Genomic DNA, 19,654 nt, shown 5'->3' with positions numbered 1-19,654 from the left:
TCACTGTCCCTCTCCCTCCTCAGCCTACCCAGCAACTAAACTCAGGTAATGAATGTCCTGTATCCCTGGCTGCACTCACTAAAGCTTAGTTTTCAGTCCATTTCACTGCCATAGGTTTCCTGCCATTTTCTGTATATTTTCATATGCAGTAGATGAATCTCTCATGCAACGCAAAGTTAAGTTTTTGGCTTTCATACAGTGATGCAGTACTTAATCTCAGAGTTAAACAATGTGTTTTATACTTCAAACTACCTACTTCTGACTCTTATTTCTTGTAAAAATAAAATTATTTCTTCCTGACTGCACATGATCTGGCAGCGAAGAGATCTCTGGTAGGATATCCACTTAGTTCAGATGTGATTGCTCAGCAAATGGATGTTGCTTTGTGCATTTAAACATAAGAAGAAAGTTTATCTCAAAGGGGAAATACTTCGATTTTCCCATTTTACTTTGTCCTCTGCTGTGGGGCTCAATCCACGTGAATGGGAGTTGTTGATCCCTTATTTCCAGCTCTTCACAACCCAGCCATTCTCGGTGTTACCAAACACTGCCTATGACTTAGTACAGCTTTTCTTGAAAAATAAGAGAAAAATCAAACACTTGTTTAAAGCATCAGCTCCTTGAGAGGAAGGCTGCCAATGCAGGGAACAAAACCAGGCAGATAAGACTGTTTACCAACTTTAAAAGCCTGCTTCCATTTTTCTGAAAAATAACCAACAAGAAAAAAAAAAGACTTTATCTACAAAGGAGGAGAAAGGGTAATTAAGCTCTGAAACTGGACTAAGATGGCAAAGTGTCTGATGCTGATGATTCACTCAACTTACTTCACAAGCAAAAAATGTTTCAATTGCTTACCACAGCTTTGGCCCATTCTGGGATACTGGATTCAGTTTGTTCTCCCTCTCACGTGTCATCTACACGAAGAAAACCCTACAGGTCAAATTTAACTGCTTTCTGTCTTTTTGCACGTTCCCTTTATACGCTGTAGAGTCAAATCCAAAAAACACAAAGCAAAAGATCCAGCGATTGAATTAGAAGTTAACAATTCTGTTCGTGGCACATCAGACGGGGAACAAGGTTCTGCTCTTTCTTCCAACAGTTCAAAACTGACTGCCTTATTAAAAAATAAAAAAGGGATGGCACAAGTAGTTGTATCAATAGGAAAAAAATGAATATTGGGAAGCAGACGGAACATAGAGACAGTGTATCAATCACTTCTTCAGAATAAAACTATGCTTTAACTAGCATATGTAGATTATTTTTAAAAATTACCATGGTAAGTATATACAAAAACATCGATTGTGCTTACCCAGATTTATAGCAGGATCCCTCCCCCATTGCTATCCCTTATGATCAGAGAAGATTCACGGAGCTGTGTTGAAACTTGTGGAGAAACAGGCCGTCACAGTTGAAATAACTGGTAGTCTTCTCGGTGAAACTGAATTCTCAGATTTTAGCTCTAGGAATCTAAGCTTTTAAAATCTCACAATGCCTAAGCTAATCCAGTCATCACTTCTACAATAATTATAGAGGAAACGTTGTGACTATTAGCACCAATAAAGAGAAAAACTTCAAAAGATCTTCTTTAGCACTGCATTTGAGAGATAAAGTGCTTTGCTTTAATATACAGTTAGAATGTCAAGGAAATCTTAAGTATGGAGGAGTTTAATTAAATACCAGCTCAACATATTTTGGCAATGTAAAATTCACTGCTGGCCCACTAGTTAGCAGAATCATTTTTAGAACAAAACATTTTTTGTCTATTTATAAAAAGCCTGAAGTTGATTAAGAGATGCCACATTGCAAATGTCCATAAACTTTGTTCCTGCAGGCCGATATCTATTATAAAGTGTATTTACTGTAACAAAAAGGAGATGTTGACATACCCTGCACTGCTCAGTAAACTTGCAAGAATGGATACAACATATCTGTCTTTCCAGTTGAAGTTGCAAAAGTGCTAAGCAGCTGGCTTTACTCATTAACTAAATGCTACATACATGAATGCAGAGAACAGACAAGCGACATATTAAGAAGAAATGTGCAGACTGCTCAGGGACAGTAAAACCCACAGTTGGCATACAGAACCAACTCAAGAACGGGGCTTAATTCCCATCAGCAGAACTTGGAGCATGAGTTAAAAAGCAGAGCTGCAGCATTTAAGCACCTTAAGGAGAAGAGCCAGATTCTCACGAAACACAGAGAGGAAAAGAAGCAAAGGAAAATTTTCAGTGTGCACCATTTCTGGGCCTTCCAAGGAGCCCACTGAGAATGTTTAAAGAAGTTGGATGGTAGAGTAACCAGATCTCTCTAATACTAATATTCTGGGTGAATATAAAAAAGATGCGAATGCACATTTTACAGGATAACACAGATACATTATTCACTTTACAGAAAAAAATGCTAGTGGCAACTTAAAAAAAACAGCCAACCGGCTTTATTTCAAGCAACCAATTAAGCTCATATTATTTTAAAAAAACTTTGTTTGACAAAGTCATTACAAGTTAAGGTCTTTCAAAGAGTTTGGATAGGCAGGATCCGTTTTCTGAACATAGAGCTTAAAAACACGGGAGTATGCATATGTTTAACATCACATACACATGTATATATAAAGGACACAGCTTTGCATTTGGTGTGTACACTTCAAAAGAAAACACTTAAAATGTGGAGCTATACAGACTATACAATTTACACAGGTGGGTGTCATTTCAACCCCAAATATTACCATTTGCTAGAAAACACTTTTACTTTGTACAAGACCTTGACGTGATTAAGTTTACTCCTTGCTCAGGAGGCTGAAACTGAACCATAAACTAAGCTGTCAAAAGACTTTATTTCAACTTGTACAAAAGGCATTAAAAAACCTAAAATACATGCTTTACCAAATATATTACATCATACAAGTCAGCGTGGTGTTTTTGACAAACCTAGCTTCATTTCATCCACTTTTAATGGCATATTCAGTTGAAATGCAAAACCGACTACACTGGAAAACGTTACTTTAAACCGGAAAACATTACTTTAAAATCAATTTCCAAGTGTATCAATTACCTGAAAACAACACAATTGCTCTAGCCAAAAAAAAACAAAAACAAAAACAAAACCTGTGTCAAATAAGCAGCTCCCATTCAGAAAAATGTTCTCAGTGTTCTGTGTAAGCATCACATGTCATTTCGTCTGATTCTCCCAGCTAGACATGGTACCCTCGGCAGCATGAGAGGCATTTTTCTGTCTGCTTGGCAGATGGATTCCTTTTTAGGATGGTTAAATTGTTAGTTGCTCAAAACCAAGTTTAATTTCACAATTGGTGATTTAGCTAGAGATGTCAAAACACGTGGGAACTGCCAACAAGAAAATACATCACATCTATTGAAGCTCTTTTTGGCCTCATCTTGATAATATCAGACACAGTAAGGCATGTAGATCATAGCAATTACAAGTCACTCACGATCCTTGTGAGACAGGAAAAACATTTCACCCTCCTCTCTGCATTACCTGACATAAACTGCATAACAAAAGCCGTGCGAAGCATCACACAGAAGTGTGTACTGGTGTTGCTGAGTGGGAAGGAGATGAACCTCTGTCAGAGGAGGAAGAAATGGACCGCGTAGCAGCTTCCCGCTGCAGATCTTCAACCTTCTTCTGAAGCTCAGACCGGATGGCAAGGAGTTCTTTGAGATTCTGATGGATTGGAACCTGCAGGTGAAGAAAGAAAAGGTTTACGTTGACTCTAATAAGTTATCTTCTCAAGTAACGCTTCCACTGCTTTCTGCAGTAAGACAATGAATCCAACAGCTACGAATTTCAGTATACCGGTATTTAGTGAGAGTTTCCTTAGTCATTTGAAATGAAGCATTTCAAACCGTCCCTTTCTAACAACACAGGTGGCAGAAGGCCAATTCAAAAGACTGTTTGCAAACCAAGCTGTTGGGATAGCACACACTCCAATAAATGTACTTCCCTGAGAACTGTTTCCTCTGCCTGCTGGGACAGAACTTGTTATGCAAAGAGAGCAGAGTTCACGAAGCTGGCTGCATATGGAACATCTTGTTACTCATCTAGCCAGGCGCCTTTCCAAGAATCTGACCCCTTCCAGCACAGCAGTGAGAAAAGCGCACCAGGCAAGCGAGTCAAACCGCATCTCCTGGAGCCACACACTGATAAACCTTTTGTAGAAGTGTCTCATACAGGTTTCTGCCTCTGCTGCTGACAATGGCACAAAAAACACCTGAGACTTTGGCCAAGGGTCTGCATCAGAGTTCTAGGCAGACTTCACATTTTCCTTGAGCACTCAAATATATCATGGACAAAGGAAGACCCAAGTTACGTTGCTTTTGCAGCTGGATCTGTTTTCTCAGACAAGCAGAGAGAGACCTCCCCTTCCTCCAAATGCCACAGAAAACCCAAAAAAGTTTGGCTGCCAATTGCTTTTAATTTATTTCATTCTCTATAAACGCTGAATTGCTTACAGCTTTTGGAAAGCGCAAGATGGGAAAAGAATTTATTTGGGCTGTCAAGACAATCACAGGGAAACGCAGCACTGGGAAACCCAGAGATTGCTAGACGTAATAAGGAAAATATACCCTAGGCTTCTGGAATGCCAGGCTCCAGAGAACTGCGTTCACCTATGATCACTTCCAACTGCTTAGAAGTATTTGTGGGGCTGGGATGCACACCTGAGCCTGAAACTCTCACGTGGTGCTAGGTGAAGATGATTTTGAAAACCAGAAAGGGTTCCTCTTCTTGCTGTCAACACACAGCTGAAGCACAATTTAAGATTTTGTCAATCCTGACTTTTAAAAGGAATTTCAAAAAAAGCCCCATGCACTTGATTTTGACATTTTCAAAATCTAACACTTGTGTTTCTGAAACAGGAAAAACACATTTCATTTCTAACTGAATTGTAACTTGAGAGGATAAAATAGTACCAAGCAGACTGTTTAAGTGAAACATATTTTTCACTGAATTATTTTTTTCTTGTTTAGTGGCTTAGCCCACAAACCAAAACTTCGGCATATTCATGAAGTGCTGCTACCGGTACCTTGGGAGTCATCAATTCATCCAGCATGCCATCTAGAGCAATTTTTAAAGCATAACTTTTTGAGTCTTCAGCAGAACAATCAGTGCACACCACCAAGCAAGCTCCCAATGGCCCTGGAGTCCTGCCTTCGCTGTGGAATGAATCCCTCCTTGCAATCTTCTCCCACACCCACTGCACAAATACTTCAGCAAGCGAGGCCACAAGTCTGAAGAGAGCAGCCTCCTCCACCAACCAACTCAAAGCACACCTACAGAAAGCCAGTCTCAGTTTTTCTGAGGTGGTCGTTAAGTGTTTGAAGTTTCTCAAGATACCGGATGACACACACTGGGGAATTCAAATTTCGGTGGAGCCCAAGACTTTGGGACTTAGCACTCTCCCCCCTATTTTTTTTTATTTCCTTCAAGTATGAGATCCCTTCTTCCTCCACTGCCATTTCAGAGTTCTTTATGAAGACGTTTTTCTGAAACACTCGGGTCGGTGACAGAATGATTTACCATTGCTATCATTAGTCACACCAGCCCTGGGTCACGGGAGATTTGTACACCTGAGTTCTGCACAGCTTAATCATGATTCAGCTCACCAGGCCAATTTCTCCTAGACACCTCTCACACGGGTGTTAGCTGGCGTGTTCCTCTGCGCTGTGCTCTAACTCACATCTGGTTTGGGGGGAACCCATTACAAATCCGTCCAGGCTACACAGCACAAACGCCACTGCAGGACTTGGCACGCTGTGTAAAGCACTGAGGGGAGACTGGCTGCACTTCTCCATCCTTCTGCATTCCCCCCGAACCCAATTCAAGAATCCACATGTTCAAACTTGGATGTAGACGCTGTTCTCCCCATGCTTCCATCTCAAAGATCAGGAACATCTTAAAATAAATGCTCTAAATAACATTAATGACATTTTAAAAAACACTGCATATTCAAGTCATGGAAAAAACTCTTCAACACGAAGGCTGAAAAGTTATGCACTCCAAAAATTAGAAAGTGTCAGAACGAAGATTACTTCTCCACACTTAATTCAGCCTTCCTGTACATCTGTATAAAATTGTTGGTTAAATAAATGTTAAAACGTTAGTTCCTCCCTTGTGTTCCTGATTTATTCAGTGCACAGTTTGATGCTACTCAATTAGTGAGCAGTTTTTCAGCATTCAGTTTTCTTTGCAGTGTCTGACCCCATCCTTCATTTATTCCTCTGAAATAAAAACGCTGTTTTCCTCACGGACTTTTCTGTACTTTCATCTCATGTCGAGAAACAAATTTATTTCTCCAGCACCCCAGTGAGGCAGGGAAGCATTAACACTCCACTTTCACAGACAAGGATGTGGAATGAGCATCTCCTAACCTGGATCTCTTGGATCTCAGGCTGGTTTAACAGAGAATTCAGGAATTCTGCCATTCAGCCTCCTGGGTATCAAGCAGGACACCCAGTAAATGCCCCCTTCAACTGCTTCCGAACAGTGCACGTGAGGTTTTGAGTCCACACACAACAGCATCCTTCACAATCCTGTCTAGATCACCTCAAAGAAAGACATTCAGAAAATGAGCAAGGTGGGCTCTGTCCAACATACCATATTGTTATGAATTAAGGATACACAGCAAGTATATCAAGAGACAAGCTGAGTGCTGTCACTTCCTAGTTTTCAAGTGCTTAACCTCCAATTAGACTCTTAATACAGCCTGGGTGAGACTTAGTAAATGAACTGTTTTCTCAGATTATATCCCAGGAGCAGAACAGAAAGCATCATGCTAAGCATTATCCACTCCTCGTTCCTATTCCTGGCTAGTCACAATTCTCATCAGCTGTATCAAATCCATCTCCCCCTTTCTAACTCCATTTCCCCTCAGTTCTTGAGAATTTCCTGAGATTGTTCCAACCTCCAGACTGGATTAATTTTTTTCCAGGATATGACCAGGCACAATTCTGAAAGATAATTTTTCTTTCTAAGATCTCACGTTTGCCCTAGAGATGCAACATTGAAAGAAAAACAGCCCTTCACCCCAACAAAAACCTGTAACACCAGTATTTTCACAGAGGAAAACATTTTTGTCAGATGTATTCTCCTAAGAAACTAAGCCTTTTTGGATAAAGTTTTACAAAACAATTTGGTCAGACACACCTACGTGGTGGCTCAATACAGATCATTAACAGCTGGCAAAGCTGCAAGCCAAGACAGAGTAGGGTTTCCAAAAATAAAGTCATCTTTTACACTTTGGCCATCGTTTAATAAGTGCACGTTAGATACGAATGCTGCAAAACAGGTCTCCATAAATATCTTTGTGCCATTTCAAATGGCAGTGCAACCACACACCGTTTTCTAACGCCTTTACCAGGAAAAGAGTAGTTGTTGCTTTGCATTTAACGCAGCAGCGTGTGCACGCATACAGTACCACGTGGATGCACAACAGTAAAAAATGATAACATTTCGCACAGTAAACTTCAGATACATATTTTAATGTCCTGTAATAACGTGTCACATTCACTCTAGAGAATACTTTCACTCTAGAAAATACTTTCAGAGTATTTTCAAACAGCTGACAATAATGTACTCATTAGCGATAAAGGTCTGTGTTAGAATGACATATGCTTTGGGTAAGAAAAACATGATACAGGCAGCTGAATGATATAAAGAACATTATAGAAGTTGTTTTTATAAAAGAAATGAAAAGCCATGTGGCATGAGGAGCTGCGTTTTCTCCCAGATATCTTAAATTATGCTGCTGCAATTCCCTTTCCTTGAGCAAAACAGCAAATTCACATGTGAAAGAATGAAAACATAGATAATGGTGCTAGAGAGAAAAAAAAAAGGGTGGGGGGAACAAAGCCTCAATCTCAAGTCATGTGTAAGTTTTTTATAAATGAAACTGTTAGGAGAATCAAATAGAACTGCTGTCATGCAGCTTCCTATACTATCTTGGAGAGAGAAGTAAGAGTAAAGAAGATGAAGCATCTTCAAATGCATTCCATCACAAGACCCATGAAAATACTAATAAAGTTTACTTCTTTTCCACATTTCCTAAAGACTTACTCCCCGACAGACCTGGTGCTGCCAGTGTTTCTTCATGCCATCTTGTGCACTTTCTGACAGCAAACTATCACCAGTTTCACCATTTCACACCATTCTATTTCAGTGTGAGTCCTCTCTCCAATAATGCTTTCTTCAGAAGGGAAGGGGTCCAGCAATCTTAACAATACTACCTGTGTAATGGCTTGCTCTGAATGAAGTTCTCCTTTACTTTGCCACTGTGTGGAATAAAAGGAAGTGAAAGGGTGGCAGATTGTGCAAGGAACGAGAAGCTTGGAGAAGATCGTTTATTAGGAGATCGTTATCACCTTCAGCCTAGAAACGTACACTTACACAGCACTAGTTGTGTCTCCACGACAAGCTTTTATTACAGCCTCGTTAAGAAATCATCTAATTGATTTGACTGAGATGAATTTGTTGGGAGCCTGACAGCAGATGCAGTGCTTCCTCTCTCTCATCATGCCTCTCAAATTAGGAACAGGAGCTCGCAAACTGTCTCCGGACCCAGCACTCGTTTTTTACTGCTTTACTCCATGGCATTGACGCTAGGTTTTGAGAAAGGCGTGCATCCCTCCCTTTGTCACAGCAGCTTCCCAACCCATCACCTTAGTAATGCTGCTAGGCAACACCAGGCCATGAGAGTCAGTTCCCAATCATCTCTCTGCTGTACTCCAGGTGAAAGAAAATAGCTACTTCTGCCGCACGAGAGGAGCCTCCCCAGATGAAAGCTAACCCAACAGGGCATTTACATCTTTGGTGGGCTGTAACTGGAAAATCAACTGGGCCACTTCTCATTAGGTCTTCAGGATGTTTTGCCTGTGTTAGTTATGCTACTACCTCAAAGTGCTGAATATCGATCCGCCTCCTTTCTGTTACTCATCAAAATATTCTGGTAAAAAGTAAAGTAGAAATCGCAAGATCAATATACTACATTTTAACAGATTGTGATGCATTAACCTCATCAGGAAAATCTGTCATTTGACTGTTTATAAAAGATAAAACCAGATTTCTCTAATGACATAAAACTTACTAAAAAAAAAAACAGAAGTTGATAAAACAAAACCAAAACTGTCGTTTATATCTGATACAACTAGAAATACAATCCCAGCAGGGATAACAGGAAGGAGCTGGCCAACAGCACTAACTAGTGGGGATGGATAAGGGCCTGGATCCTTGCTCCAGACCTGCAACACATCAAGAAGACTTTATGGTGTTGATTATTTTTAAATTTATTATAATTACTACCCTAATATTGACTCAGGAGCTATAACAAATATGACAGACTGTATGTTGTTCCCCTCCCCAGCTCAGAAGCAACCTAAAATAAATAAATAAAAGAATTAAAACCAACTTACCAAGATTTTATTTAGCCAAGTTCTGAGATTTCCCTTGCTTTTACACAATTCACATTTTTGCCCATTTCAACATTCCTAAAGTTTCTACTCCAACTTTTCTGTTTCAAGCCTTGATTAAGCACAGAGCCTGCTTCTGCTCCTCACGTAAGCTCTTCACTTATACCTAGCTTCTACTCTTGCACTTCCTCCCTTCCCTATATATGCCTATATTGCCAGCTGTCCTCTCTCTCCTCCCTTTGGCATGAGCACTCTCTTTCCCTCATGAGATTGGACGTGACCCTCCCACTCCCAGTGATATTTGACACCCTCTAGCCAAGCCAATAAAGAAGAGCAAAACGCTGTAAAATTGAGTTAGCCAAGTGGAGTTCTTCACTCAGAAAAAACTGATTGAAGGTTCCCACCAATACATCTTATATTGCAGTATTATCCAGTTAAAAAGGGGGGATTTTTGTTTCACTGCTTAGCTAGATTTATACCATTTCATTCCAAACCAGATACTTACCTCTCCTACATCCTAAAGATAGGGCACCAACTGCCTATAATAAGCTGAAAAATACCTGGAATGCTACTAAAGAAACATCCTTTATTGCTTAAAATACCACTGATATGAAACGATTTTTAGTTGAATTATGCACATGCACATCAAAAGCAGAACTAAGCAGCATAACTAAGCAGCATAAGTCTCAGAAAAAGCCACTTCACAGTTATAATAAATTGTTCCTGCCAGGTGAAGACTGAAGGAAAGAGCAATTACTTCTTGTTTGTTTTTATAATTACACTTACACAGAAGCTACAATTCCAATATACATACTACAACACATATAAAAACCATCTAGACTTAAGACAGCTTCGTTTCCAAAAAAAATTCAAACCTTCCTTTTCTTAGAATTACTACAGTTCACTTTCAGTATTGATTTTCAGGCTTTCATTCCCAAGTAATCCTTCAGGATCCTGAAGTGCTTGTGGATAGCAAAATTTGTCAACACAAGGATAGTTATAAAAGAAATTATAATAGCTACTCACTTATAGTACCACCAAGTCTTAATTGGATGGATATCTACTGTGTATTACTGTACTAGCTCAAGGACAGCCATTCACATGAAAATTGTTCAACAGTGAATGCATTTTGTCTTGTTCAGTGAGTATCCGTTATCTATTTTAGCAACAGGGAAGAAAGGCTGCAAAGAAAAATGGTGATTTTAAATTCATCTCTTGACTTAAGACTGTCAGTTTTTCCAAAAAACCTACTCTGTGCATTGCAGAAACAACAGTATCTTTCACTCAAGCTTTTTGTTCCTCTTCACGAATAGCTGAAAGTCTGACAGCCTTGCTTTTAAAAGCTACTTAACAGTATACTCATAGAAAAAGTCAATCTCAAATGAAGAAAACAGCAGTTTTCTATAATAATCAATACTTTCACACTTATTGTAAAGGTATGCTCCTGGGAAAGCAACCAAAACCTGCAGGCCTTCTGGAAAAGCAATACCTAGCAAAGAGAAATTATGAATCCTACCATGTGGGAACTGGAACACAGATTTTGCAAATAACTGTATAGATTTACAGGCTCAGGAAACCCTACATGGTACAGACTAATGCCACTGCTTGTTAAAACCTACAGCCCGTTTAGCTTTTGACATCTGATAGATTAGAACAATGTTTTGAGGGCTTGCTCTTCAAAATATGTTAGGAACAGCCAAAAATTAATATTACTTGTACAGTATTAGTTTCTCCTTTCCTGCGCTTGTTCTGACACAGTGCTCATTACAGGGTAACAACCTTTTCTTTTCCCTCAAATAACTACAGATTTGTTCACAACACAGGATAAGGAGTTAGTCTGTATTTTAATCCACATCAATCAAATACAGAATGGTTTATCTGCCCCTGTATGTTACCTGCATTAAGTCATGCTCTGGAAATCTCGACTCAGAAATACAGCGAGAACAAGTCAGGTAGTGTAAGAAACTTGCCTTGCCTTACTAGAAAGTCTGCGGTGAATGCAGGATGAAATCTAGCTATCCAGGGCAATACTCAAGTACCTAACCCACAAGGTTCCTTCTCCTGACGTCTCCTGCCTCGTTCTTTCATGCAAAAAGGATGGACTCAAAACCACAGACCGTGGACCAGCAATGCCAAGCATTTCCAGAGCCGTCTGACAGCCTTTTCCTGCCACAAAATTATATTAAATCAAATGTGAGAACCTGAAAATATTATAACCAATGTCAACAACATTGCAGAAAAAAATGCCAGGCAACTTGACTGAAGGCAGGTATAATGGTTACGGACACCCCACGTGGCAGACAGCAAGTTATACCCAGTACATGGCAACACAAAGCATCTCAGTAATTCTATTTTCCATTTTAATCTCAATTGTTTTTCCACTACCACTTAGCATCTTATTTGTCCTTTTAAATGAGCAATTTTTTTGTTTACTGACTCTGAAGTTTAGCTCAGATCTGATCGCTTAACTGTTCAATGTGTCAGATTCTTCTGCAATTTCTACACAGCATAAAAAAAGGCAGCAATCATGGTAACCTATTTATATGCTTTCCAGATAATTTCTGCACGCACTGTACAAATAGCTATTTATGCCTGCTTTTTTTTGTTGTCCTTTTTTAAAGCCACCTTTTAACCTACGAACAGACTATCCCTGGCTGCTCGTGGAATCTCTGAAGACTGCCTGTAGCAGACAATCCTATCCCACCAGTTGAACTGAATTCATTTGTCGTAGATAGTGTTAATCTTAAGTTCTGAATCAAAGTCTGCACACACCAAAAAAGAATGAGTTTGAAAACTCCTAAGGATTCCTACAATACTCTCTCTAGCACAGAGGCTGAATTTCCCAAACAGAGCTTGAAGAAAAAATTGCAGGTATAGAAAAATTAAAAAAATAAAACAAGTTTAAGCCCTGTACTCCAAGGGTAGCCATAAAAAGAACTACACATATCTTAATGGACAATGCAAATTTATCAACTAAAAAACATTCTTGTCCTTCCGTTGCACAGAGCAAGCCACAGCTTGAACTGAAAGGACCAGAATTTTCACTCATGCTCTACATGTATGAATTGTACAGCGTGTACTAGTTTGAAAATACTGCCCCTGCAGAAGCTTTCCGGGAACATCATTTGTTGCGTTCCCCCCACCCTCCAGAGTTGCCCAGGCAGATAACTGACATCTTGCAGCCAGAACTTCTCAGACCACTGCAAAGAAGAGGTCTGAACAACTACATGGGAAAGAGAAATAAATGGCATCATCTGAAAAAAAATCAAGAGCATCATACTATCGTATCTATTCCAGGCTAGTAGATTCATCTGTAAATACAGCAGCAGGTACCCACAGAGCACACAAATCTGTAGAGAAGAATGAAAGAGCTTATCTTCCACATTTCACATATAAACACACATTTCTGCAATCCCAGGAAAGGGCAAATCTGAAAAAAAACCCTGTTCCCAGTCAATGAATTTAAATATGATAAGACTAAAATCTATCTGGTTTTCTGGGGACAAGAAGTCAATAATGATGTAATACCTCCAAACTGAAACCAAGGAACGTTTTATTTCACTTAAGACTTAGAATGACCTTGTTGAAGCACAGTTTAGCAAAAAGGGAATCTGCAAGAGATATCCACGTTTAACCTACAATTTTCCTCATTGTGACTTATCAAGACACGTGTGCTTTGAACCCTCTGGAAGGAGGCTGTGTGTCACCTAATTGCACGGGATCTATTGCAATGCGGCTGTAATCCTAACACGGGGCTAATACAAATAATTACCATCAAAAATTCTGATTCAGCCTTCCATAAAACATGGAAGTGATGTACCATCATATGGAACCTTTTCTTTATGGAGCCTCCAACAGAGAGGCGGAAAGCAAAGCTTGCACCAAGTATAACTTGGTGGCCAAACAGTTCTTGCATTTTCTCATTTTGTCATCTCTTCCCCATCACTCATTTCGCTTGGACAGGGACTGACTTTTGTGTATGTTTACAAAGTCTGCTCACTTTCAGGCCTATAGATCCCAATTAAATACAAGTGATAACCTGACGTTTCTGAAGGTCAGTTATACCAAAGTGTGCAGAAACCATACAAATGTTTTCCAGCAAACAGGTTAAGGGAAGATGACATGTTCTTGAAAAGCAGTTGACAATTTTACTTCAAAACCACAAAGATTAAAATATGCCTTATTTCAAGTTTTAACATGTGCTAGAAACAGATACCTAACATTTACAGGACTACAGCAACCAAAATAGAACAAGTGAGGGAAACATTCCAGTGAGAAAGCAAGCAATCGACGCTTCTCCTGTATCTTACAAGGTATTTTTCAGATGCCTGGATTTCTACCAGTGTTCTGTCCTTGAAACTTACTTAGGAACACATCTTTTAAAACAGCCTGTGACTTGTGGGTGTCTAATAAATTTGAAACTCACATCTCATGCTAACTGCCAAAAGATGAAAGCTGCTTTCAAACAGTCACTCAACGCAGGTAATTTATCATAATACGCTTGGGGATACCTTGAAATGTTACCTTAATAAAGAGACAGCGTAGCACCCTCAGATATATTATGGTTACGAAACAAACTGATTGTTCTTTCTTCAGAATTCACAGAGCATACAGAGCATTCGTTTGATGAGATTCAGAGATTTATCTGAATAGCAGACATTACTTATAAGAACAAATACTGGATGAATCAAGGAGCATGTATAGGGACTCTTTAATCTTTAGCATGCCAACTTGAAAACAGAAAGGTCAATTGAAAACAAGTATCTGTAAGACAGTAAGCATCTACAAATGAGTTGGTGTGTAGTCTAAGTCCTTCACAAACCACTGCTGTATTTTAAATCATTGTTGGTAAATGGCAAAACATGATTAAAGATAAAGTTATACTAAACTCTACGAGAAGGTTAAGGCAATAAAAACATTAAAAAGTGCTATAAAATATTATAGAAGTGTTATAAAGGTAATCTTCTGATAACAAAGACTGTTAATGTCACCTTTCACAGGTCAGTAAAGTGATACTGTAACACTGTTAAACTGGTGTCTTTAATGAACATTAGACATTTTACCAAGTTTTAACATATCCCTCCATACCTTGTTTTAGAAAATTATCCTTTTCCCCATCAGCAACAGACAAAGAGTATTTTGAAATGAAATACTGCATTTGACCTTATGAAAATGAATAATTTTATTTTTCTCTGTACTTTTCACTAAAACATAAAAGTCATGTGAAAGCTCATACCTGAGGCCTCATTCTTGGGTTCCATCTGACATAGTAGTTGACCCACAGTTCCAAATGGTTCAGACTGGCAACAGGATACAGGACATGGTTCTCATAGTTTACGTAGAAAGGATTTGTGAATTCATCTAACTGACTGTTTATATAGGACCACAGCGATACAGTCTTTGTGCTTAGTTCCTGATTAAAAAAAAAAAAAAAAGATTATATAGATTGCAAAAATATAGATTATAAAAATATAAATAGATATGCAAATATATATATATAGATGGTAGGGATTGTAAAATCTTAAAACGTGAGGTTAATATCTATATGTCAGTAACTTTATGAAAATTACCTTATCTACTGCAAAACTGCACTCTGAAAACATTTCCAGTAGCTTATCATTAAGTAGCCTTAAAACTTTGTCAAAACTTCTAACTCTCGTTCCCTTCCAAGGCTAACTGAGAAAGGAGATTCATGCATATTGTTTTCAAAGACATCAAGGTCTAGCTGAGCAAAAGAAAGCTACACTGGTCATAATTTACAGCAATGTCTTACAGCTCCTTAAACCTATGGTTACACACTGACCAAATCAAAAAGATTTAAAATTAAATTTAGCCTTGAAAAGAAAATCAGTGAAGAGAACATGTAGTTTGAAAGATCCAAAACAGCATTTGTGGAAAATAATTATTCTGTTCTCCTACTAGCACTATTTGCTCCTATCTATTGATATTATACTTTAAGATGCCTATTTTAGCTTTACTTGCACTTCAGAAAGTTGTATTATTCTAAATGTAATCAGCATAAACATTGTCAAATCAAAGTTTCTAAATCTGAGCTTAAATCAGATTCATCTTGCAATTTTACACTCCTTCAGTGTTGTAAAGCATGTGTTTCTACTACCGCTGTGTCTTAAATTGCATTTCTTTATTGAGAACTGCATATGACTGCTCATTTATGAAAAAAAGCTGTTTGGAAACCCTGTATTTGCTGAGAACGTGTTATTCAGCTCCATCTTGTGGAATTTGCATGCAACTTTTTCCCTACAGAAGCAGTGAGACAAACTAGAAAAAAAAAAAAAAAAAAGCTAAATCTGCCAAGGAATAGTTACTTCATGTTTGTGTTAGAGCAAGTATTATAAACAATAAAGCCCAAAGTAAGCAAAAGCATACTTGGAATACTAACAAACTTTTTTTGTTTTTTATTCATTTTTTTCCAAACTCGAAGTATTTAATGGAGCCCTAGCTTCATTCATTTAGGCGTTTTAAATTTCCCTGGTCTTCAGCCACAGGGTCAATCAAATTATGTCCTAAAGTGACCTGCAAACTCACGCATGGGAGTTGCTCTGGAAATAGCTGAAGAAATGTTAGTATCACTTGATAATGTTTACTTAAAATTGTGTATATTGGCCAGAAATATCTGAAAGTTATTTTTCTAAAACCCACAACAGATGATAATTGAAGAAAAATGAGTGGCACCTCAGAGGTAGAGAATTCAGTATGTATTTCTCATACCATGAAATTTAATGTTCATGTCGTATTTGAAGACTATATGTCAAATTTATCAAAAAATACAGCGTGTTTTTAGATCATGTATCTTAAGCATTTTCATGTAAAAATCAACAAATTAAGAATGTGTATTACAGAAGTTATTTACCTCTTTTAATCTCTCTTTTTCACAGTTGCATAAGAAAGTCCCAAAGAGACAACTATAAAGATGATCCAGAATGGTGATCAAAAATAACTCATTGAATTCAAAGGCTGCAGGAAACTGAAATTAAAATAAATGGTTAAATTACTTTAAACTACATTTTAAGCAATGTAGTAAGGAAGAAACTCACATGTAAGAAATAATCAAAAGATTCAGATGGGATTTTTTTCTCTTTTAGTGATCATTTTCAGGAAAACTCAGCAATCTCTGTAACTCCCACTGCAATAAAACATTCCACCTACATACTTCTTTATAAGACTTCCACATACTTCTAGATATATATATATACTACTTGGAGACGAACCTTACACTCATTGTGCAAGTACACTAGCATATAAGCGTAAAAATGTTAGCTAATGTGAAACTGGTGACAGAAAGCAATTCGTTATAAGGAGCCCTACCAAACACACCCAAACTGTCTTCAACATAAGCTTTATTTCTTTTCTTACAGAACAAGAAATCATTCTGAAGGAAAAAACAAACAAACAAACAAAAAAAACAACAGATATTTAAGAGCTAAATTTCCTATTCTAACATGCAATGAATTGGATAATAAATACAATTGCACATAAAATACACCTAACATATTTAAAACCTTTCTTTCACTTTTTACCCAAATAAGTTATTTTTCTCAATTTCACCCCTTGAGTTTACCATCAGCTATGTACAATAATCCTTTAATCCCTTTTCTTTCTCCATTACAAAGTAAATCCTGTATATAAGAACTGTTATTTCACTGATCGCTGTTAGCTATTTTATTCACAAGTAGAGGTTACCTGACATATTCTAGAAAAAAAGTGGAAAATTTGAAAACAGACCAAATATTTAAGATGTTTCTTAAACCTGTAGTGCTTCAAGTCATCAAGATAGGAATTAGTAATGCAAAGGCTGCTACCTATTCAGGTGGAAAAGTCCTTCTTCAATCATATTTTATGGTAGGACTACATATAGCAACTGCTTCCTGTGGCAAAATAACTTTGTGTTCAGCATGATGGCGCCTCAAAAACAGCTATGGGATGATAGACACTTAATAGAAAAACAATTTTAGAAGACAAAATGAAAATTTTAAAAGTAGCATTTCTCTCATTTGCCATGAGAGAGTGTTTTTTAGAAGACATGCTTTTAGGACAAATGAAACATTTTTTTTTTTCATTCCCACAGAAGTAGTAAGTGTTTGCAGAAGTCTAAAATGCAATGTTACAGATTCATAATGAAGAATTTCATTCCATATGCAGAACTCTCAACATTTCAGATGTGAAGAAAGCAGAGAATTGGGTTCTGGCTTGTACCACTGAAGAACACTGAACACCTTGGCATGAGTGACTTGAGAGCTAATTTAAACACAAACATGACAAAAGAAGACAAGTATACCTAGGAGGAATAACCCAGCAGTTGGGACTGTGGATGAACTAGCTGATCCAGGAATTCCTCCTCAATGTCATCTGTGATTTATGAAGGGCAAATGTTCAAGTATATTGAAAGTAAGTTGAATAACACGCAATGATTGGGCTTGTATTAAAACGAGAAAGATCTAAGCTTTAAGCAATGCTCTTTAAAATAAGACTGCTTTAAGTCAAACATTGCAAAAACATTCTCCTTCCAAGGCTTCTCAAGCCAAGATATACCAACTTTCAACTGAAAATTTTGTGTAAGGAAACTATTGACATCATGGCTCACAGAAAGAACGGAGCCTTCCTGCTGACCCTGCTATGGATTATGCACATTCAGTAGTGTGCAGGGCTCACACTGGAGCTTCTCTCACAAATCAACAGATTGTTTTCAATCACCTAACCATTTGTTTTTAAAAGACATAGAGGAACTTGATGTTATCAAATTATTTTTTTCAGACATGTTCAAAAGTTATCAGTAGCAGCACTCCCTTCTCTTAGTAAATCATGCCAGAACGTAATTACAATACGACAATCTTAACAACCTATCTATGATTAAAAAACAAACAAACAAACAAACATGCATCTGATAAGCAGGTCTGCCAGAGCTAGTCAGGAGAAAATTCAGTGCCTTTCAGCTCAATCTCCTGCATCCAGCTCAAAGCGGCAATCAGATACATAAAACAAAAATAATTTGCAAGCATCAAAATGATATTTGGAAACAACTTTGAGGACAAAGCCTCCTGTAAAGGGACTCTCTTTAACTGAAAGCACTTAATGAGCCTTGTCACATTAGGGTTCTGTGTTGTGATGGGTCCATACTAATCAGATGGATGCCGACACGGCTGCTATTCCGATCCAGTGAAGCATATTCAAAATTCCATACATCAGTGGTTGCACTGCAACTAATTTATTAATAAGTGATAGCACTTTATTGAAACTCTGCCTTTGAATACAAGAGTTGTACTGTTGGAACTGATGTATCAAGACCGTAACGCTTCTATTACTGCTGCTGAAAAATCACTGACCTAAAAATTCTTTGCTCTGTAGTTCCAAGCCCATTAGCGTCTGTTTGAAGATTCAGGTGGAAAAATTCCCCAAATGAAAATTTACTTCTTGTCAAATCCACTAATTGCGAGAGAACACACGGGTCATTAAAAACACCCACTTGATGCTTCTGGAGTTGCGTTTTTTGTTGTTGATGTTGTTTTTTTCTTTTTCAAGGAGGTACTTAAAAGAAGAATTCTCTTGTGTAAGAAGTCTGATGATGCCAAGTGGCATCTGATTCAGAGGCATGCAAAATAAACTTGCTTTTTCATTTTATAATCAATAAACTCATTGTGTACTATAGTAACATTGAAAGTTGAAACACTCTGCTGAATAGTCCTTATGACTGTGGAATTGGACTGAATTACGTTAACTGAGCAGGATATCATAACAAAGTACATTACAGAAATTAATCCAGAATGCATCTCTGGCAACTGCTGACATCTGGTAATAAACAGAATGCAGCTTTTTACCAACATACCTTCCTCCTCTGTGGGTACTGTGCAATAGAGGTAGAAAGATAATGCTTGAACTGCAATACTACATGCAAATTTTGCAGTTTTGTTTGATTTTTAACAGGGCTTTAGTATTTCATCAGATCACATGTGGCCGTTCCAATTTGACATCTGCTGCTCAAAATCATCAGAATTTATAAACAGAGAAAGGAAATCACTTCATCATGTTTTTTATTAAATCCAATAGCATTGTACTTCTCTCAAGTTCTCTATTACTGTATTTGTTTGTCATCAAGACTGTAAAAAAAATGGGGAAATATAAGACTGTCAAAGATTAAGTTTCATTGTCTGAAGCTATCCAGATGTCTGCATCTTAGATGGCAGTTAGAAATACTCTTGCTATATTAAGTTGAATGTTTTAAG

At 37.8% G+C, this 19,654-nt stretch overlaps 1 protein-coding gene across 4 annotated transcripts in view; it reads right to left on the bottom strand.

The window, feature by feature from the left end:
* Positions 1-2,406: 2,406 nt before the first annotated feature.
* MTMR1 (myotubularin related protein 1) overlaps positions 2,407-19,654 on the bottom strand; it is a 38,409-nt gene continuing 21,161 nt past the window's right edge. For all 4 annotated transcript variants that reach the window (XM_035323479.1, XM_035323481.1, XM_035323480.1 and 1 more), the window contains 3 exons: positions 16,288-16,401; positions 14,653-14,829; positions 2,407-3,693 (listed from right to left, as the gene is read on the bottom strand). In XM_035323479.1, coding sequence (XP_035179370.1) covers positions 3,529-3,693; positions 14,653-14,829; positions 16,288-16,401 — 456 coding nt within the window. In that variant the 3' untranslated portion in view covers positions 2,407-3,528. The remainder of the gene's footprint in view (positions 3,694-14,652; positions 14,830-16,287; positions 16,402-19,654) is intronic.

This window comes from Oxyura jamaicensis, chromosome 4 (genome assembly GCF_011077185.1).
Source record: "Oxyura jamaicensis isolate SHBP4307 breed ruddy duck chromosome 4, BPBGC_Ojam_1.0, whole genome shotgun sequence".
NCBI classification, from domain to species: Eukaryota; Metazoa; Chordata; class Aves; order Anseriformes; family Anatidae; genus Oxyura; species Oxyura jamaicensis.
Note: the sequence above shows the minus strand (reverse complement) of the source record. Positions and strands in the feature narration are given on the sequence as shown.